The following is a 6000-nucleotide window of genomic DNA, read 5'->3' on the forward strand; positions in this document are numbered from 1 at the left end:
TAGCAGAGAATCAAGACGGTCTGCTGAAGGAAGGGTATCTGAAAAGAAGGCATTTTGGGGACAGGATGATGGAGCTAAATAGCGTGGGAGAGAGGGCACTGCCTGAGGTTTTGCCAGTAATTTGGCTAGCACTTCAAAGTTTGTAAGACTTCCTGCAGATTTTCTATGAGCCACCATGACCCCTAGCCTACCTTAAATTGCTCCTGGTCTTTGTGACACTTGGAATTTACTAGTGGTCAGCTTCTCAGATTTGCCTCACATAATTGTTCTCATCTATTGGCTCTTGCCAAAACCCACTGCAGAAAACCAATCTAATATTTCTAGGTGTACCAGAAGAATCTGAAAAACTGCACCATAACTCAGTTACAGACCATACTTTTTTCAAAGTTTCTCAAACAGCTTGAAAGCTGTTTAAATTTCACTAAAAGTAGCAACAACAGTGATAATGATGATATGCTAGACAGAACCTACCTATGCAGAATGTGAAGTCAGGAGGAGCTTTCATGAGGTTTTGGGGAAATGGAGAATAGCAGTAAGGAATCCTCAACATGAATTATAACTTCTCGCATCTTCATCATTAGGTTTTTAAAGATTAATTGTTTTTGTATTGTAGCAGCTATTGGATTCAGTTTAGAATTAACTTCAGAATCAGAGTAACAGCAGAAGTTACAGTAAATGGCTGTATTTTTCCTTATCATGTGAATGCCAGAAAATCTCTACTCTGTCTGCAAAATATCAGTATGCAACTCAAACAAATGCACGTTGCAACTACCCACTTTATATCAAAGTGTAACTCAAGTGTCTGTTATAAACTACAGTCCTGAAACTGGACTAAGAAATATGATCCTATCCACTTAACCTCCACCAGCATCAATCCTGCTCAGCAAAGAAATCAGAAACACTCTATTAAATAGGCTTTTTCATGTCAGTCCCTTGACAAAAAGGCCTGAAAGAAATGTTTCTGAAGAAATGTTGTTCTCTTTAAAGCTAGAATTTTGCTTTTCCTGAGTTTAGTCTTTATGAAAATTGCTGGACTAACAGCCCTAAAAAATTGATTTCATCTGTCTGTTCAGATTACAGAGAGCATTAAGAATTTCTTGTAAATTATTCCACCCTGGCGTGAGTATAGATTGGCTTCCACCTACACTCATGTCCAAGCATCTCTGATGAGGCAGACAGTGGTGCTAATTGGTGGGTTAATTTCGCAATGTTGATTACTGTCTGCTAGGAAAGGTATGAAGCCCACCATCTGATTTTCCACAGATCACCAAACAACTGAGAGATGATAACAATTAAGTCCTTGCCAGACTACACAGATGGAGTTCAACTGCTGATTGTTTTCCAAACTCTTTAGCCAACTGTTCCTTACTTCTGAATATTTCCAAAAAAGCAACAAACTCTCAAAAAACCCCCCTTACCTTTTTATGAGATCCCAAATGTGAATTTACTGTTCTAATTGTATATATGTACTGTAAAATTACACCACAAATAATAAGTGTGAGAAATTTTTTTAGTATTCTGTCATAGTAATGAGAAGACTTTTTTCCACATATTACACCAGATATGTCTATAGGTTCATGAGCAGAATTGGAGGAGCTGGCTCATCCTAGGCTGCACATTTTCATTAGTTCTCCAACTTGTGTTCCAGCCTCACTGGTACTCAGCCATTTGCTGTAGGTGGTAGTAGAGCTGTGGGCAGACGTTTGTCAGTAGTCATCTAAAGCTAACTGGAGCACACAATAACAGTAAAAACATTTGTCCAGCCTACATTTCTGTTCTGACATTACCAGATTTATGGCAGTCACACTGAAGCTAGATGACAGTGAAAAAATTACAAGACAGCATTCGTCTTGTGCAGTATAGACAAGTGAGAATCTAAGAACCGCATTCCTTGAGGTTGGACAGTGTTTCAAAACCTGCTTAATTTGTTCTGCCTTTCCTGACCATTGTAGATAAAATGCCTAAATTTTGATAAAATCCTGATATTGATGGGGTTTTTTTTGCACAGAACAAATTCTTATTTAGGAATTAAAAGTCCTTGTGATCAAATACTGTTGATAAATATGAGAGACTGACATTTCTGTTATAGCAACAACGTACTTTATTTTACCAATATGTGAATTAATATAATTGTCTCCCAGACAAATACCATCAAACCAGAAATTAATTTAAAATAATCCTGCAGGTGTGGTATCAAGCAACAATAATGACAAAGCCCTAAAATTTTAATTCCTAAAAAAGTTGTAGAAACATAGTAAATATATGGAAGAGCACTATCAAGTACATTAAAACCTACGTAGTTGTAGGATATATACCCTTATCTTTAAGTGCTAACATTGGGTTTTCTTGAGGAGATTCACACTTTTATATTTTAAATTAATTAGAAAATAAAAGTGAAAGAACAGTAAAGCCATAATGTTCTTGCTTACACTACAAAGAATAGTATTTGGTGACATTATGGCATCATTTAGAAAATCTATAGTTAAATTACCAAAAGTGATCAAATAATTACATAAAGGAAAATTTATTTTAAAAATTGTATGTTTTTCTCAGAAGAGTATCTTTCTAATGTAAATTAAAAATGTGTAGCAATATTTTAAATTTACATTTTGGCACATTCCAAATCTAAATGCTGTTTGATGTTTTGGATTCCCCTCCACATACTCTAAAAGGCATTTAATCAGGTGCTATCTTGCAGTCCTTTGGATAATTAACATTGCCATTGTTGCCCCAGTTGCATGTGAAAGATGCATGTGTAAGATTGTGAGTGGCTGAGAGAGCATAAACTTGTAGTTAGGTTTGACTTGTTTGCATTTACCAATGGAAAACTGGAAAGATTGAGGCTCTAATGTATATCTTTGCTTAGAAATGTCACAATGTCATTGATTGAGAACTTCTGATTGTCATTATAAGGTGTTATTTTTTGATAGATTAGGCAAATAAAAGTTACTCCCTGAGCATTTTGCTGCAGCTGGCTATGATGGAAAAAGATTTAATTGAAAACATTCAAGTTATTGTATCTGATTCTTTAAGTGAAGAATCCATAGAACAGCTGGTTTTTTTCGCCAAAATTCTTCTTGGGAATACTAAAATAAATTAAAATGGCTATTCCCTGAACTTCAACATGCAGTTGTCAAAGCCAAAACTCTGCAAGCCAGAACATTCTTATCAGTGCAGAAGAATTTGGGACCTCATTTGTAATGCAAATCACCCAGGCAAATCATCATTGTCAAATGCGCTGAAGAACAGAATATTCCTATTGAACAAATTACTCACCAAGAATCACAGCAACAACAGTGAAGAGCACAAAGGCATTCCTCAATAAATAACTTTTAACATCATCCTTTGTTATGCTCTGCACTTTTTTTTTTGCCAGAAGTGTACGTTTCCGGACTCCTTGTTGAATCCGCTCCATCCTACTTCCAGTTTTTGGTTCTTCGCCGTTGCCTTTAGTCATCTGTCTTGCAGAATGTTTTCTTTTATAATTAACTTCTGTCAATATCCCTTCAGAAAAGTGGAAGACTCTTTTCTATGGCAGGTAGTGGAGAAATCTGCAATACAAGAAATATCAAATATTGCAATAAGATTTTAAAGGAATAGTTAGCCATATGTTTACATGGAAGCGAATAGTCTTCATGTTTCAGTATAACTTGTATTATTTGTAATAACTAAGTTATTTTTCATACATAGCCTCAATGACTGTTAAAGAACTCTTTGAAAGAAGGATTATGTGGACTGATCAGATATGTGTCCTGTGTCTTCAGAAATTAATTTGAATTCCTGTCATGCTGCAATATCCAGGAGTAACATTTTTTTGTGCAGTTATTTGTGGTACAGTAATGTAAAATTAGTACAATTCATAGAAGCATAAGGTAATCTAATGTTTAAAACTACCTCTCAGGCTTGCTTTTCATCTGTTTAGCAGGCCCATACTATCTGAAAAAACTTCTAGCTCACCTTCACATTGACCATTGGAGAGAAATATTTTGCTTGAACTGGTACATTTAAAATGTTCTGCATTTCAGATGTTTTTAAATGGTTGAATGCATTGGCTGAATTCCTCTTTTTCACATGGCAAAGCGCAGCAGGAATAGTTTATTTATCCCTCAACCTCTATTTAGAAGATATGTCTTTGACAGTTTTATGTTGATAACATTCATCTTTGAAGTGTATAAACTATTCAGAGCACATCTGTAAAACATCAGAAGTTATATCCCACTTAGCTTGTTGCTTCAGACTGTAAAACAAGTTCACATTGAAATGTAATCCTTAGCTTGGCTTGACAGCAATTACGGGGATATAATCTGATTTCAAGAAATCACACACTGAATCAACCTTAAGTTGTTTTAATATTAAAAGTCCTCTTTAGGGTTTTTTGTTTGTTTTTTTCTTTCTTTCCCCCCCACCTTTTTTTTTTTTTTGTGTGTGTGTGTGTGTGTCTGCTCGGTATGAATTTATTTAATAATCGAGCCTGTACAAAGGTATTTTCCAGACTGGGAATTCCATTTTCTGAAGTCTTAGATAATACTCAGGCATGTTTTTATGAAAAAATTAGAAATTAATAAACGGATAGAGTTAGTTGCTTCCACTGAAATCTCTCTCCATTTACAGACAGTTCAGCTCTAACATCTGACTTCAAATAAATCTAGTGCCTAAATATCTTTTTTTTCAGGAAGCGCTTAGAATATAAATACACAGACTTTTCAAACAACATGTTTTAGAGGAAATACCATGTTGTAACAAATTTATTTTCATGGGATTAATCACTGATTCTACCATATGTTTCAAGACTGTCATGTTGGTGCAGTATAGTCTCTGAATTTTGATAGAATGCTATATGCTTTGCTTCTTTAGAGAGTGGAAACATTTTGAGACTGAGCTAGATATTTTAATTAGTAAGTACTCTAGCTTGGACATGACTACGGTGTGCAAGCAGAGTTTTTTTCAGAACAATTAGTTTTAGTATTTTGTTTAAAAAAAAGATTAATTCACAGTGCCTTTTCATTCCAAGATGATTAACGCAGGCTATCTGTCCTTTATAACTTACATTAAGATCAAAAAAAGAACATGGATACAGACAAAAGGATCATTACTACGTTAAGTAACATACAAAGGCAGAGTGAAAAATTAAGACTTCATACTCAAAACCTCACCAAACGAAACAATCGGCTCACCTTTTCAGATCTTCAGTACTCTAAGAACACAGTGGTGGCAGTTAAGGTAGGGGTTTCCCAGCAAATACAGCAGAGCTGCGGAGATGAGCGAGCAGGAGACAGAGAAAACTGACAATCTGCATGTGCTCCGGAATACAGCAATTTACTATCACTGTAACTTAAGGAAAGGGGAGGAGACTGTTAGCCCAACTCTGAAAAAAATAAAAACACATCAGAAGAGAGGGGAAAGCTGAGCTTCTGGAATATTGATTAGTCTTGGCACAGTGAAAGCAGGGTCACTTTCTTTGTTTTTCCTTTTAGACCACTTTCACGCTTTGTCAGTTCAGCTTCGTTAGAAATGCAAAATCAGAACCCAGGAAGAACTGAAGGATCGCACACACACAGAGAGAGAGCAGGGGAGGCTGGAGCACTCCTTCATTAGACATTCCAGGCTGGAAATCTGAAAAGCCTAAACATAATTATATAACACTACTTCTGTGCGTTTTAAAATAAATGGCAAAATATCTGACCGTGCTAGTTTGTTCTAACAAGAGACATGGTGTGAGTCTACCACGTATTTTCTCATTCTTAAAGACAGTTATTCATGATCTACTCTTCCCAGGGTGGGGAACCAGACATATCTTTCAGAAGCAACTGGAGCATTATCAAGAACAGAGAAAAACACAATCATCTATAATTCTTTGTATGTTTCTTGTAGATATTCAAAACACATGATCAGACTTGCCTCTTGTTAAGCAATTTAAACTCACCAGTACTAAGCACCATTCAGCCCGTTTCACTAGCATGGAATGAATAATGAAGGGTAAAGCATAAAGAATCCACTTTT

At 35.6% G+C, this 6000-nt stretch overlaps 1 protein-coding gene across 1 annotated transcript in view; it reads right to left on the reverse strand.

The window, feature by feature from the left end:
• Window positions 1-5448, reverse strand: part of SLC1A3 (solute carrier family 1 member 3) — a 68391-nt gene extending 62943 nt beyond the window's left edge. Inside the window, exons 1-2 of the mRNA XM_026865565.1 lie at window positions 5175-5448; window positions 3277-3551 (exon numbers count right to left, since the gene is read on the reverse strand). Coding sequence (XP_026721366.1) covers window positions 3277-3457 — 181 coding nt within the window. The 5' untranslated portion in view covers window positions 3458-3551; window positions 5175-5448. The remainder of the gene's footprint in view (window positions 1-3276; window positions 3552-5174) is intronic.
• Window positions 5449-6000: the final 552 nt, after the last annotated feature.

This window comes from Athene cunicularia, assembly GCF_003259725.1.
Source record: "Athene cunicularia isolate RWA chromosome Z unlocalized genomic scaffold, athCun1 chrZ_part1, whole genome shotgun sequence".
NCBI classification, from domain to species: domain Eukaryota; kingdom Metazoa; phylum Chordata; class Aves; order Strigiformes; family Strigidae; genus Athene; species Athene cunicularia.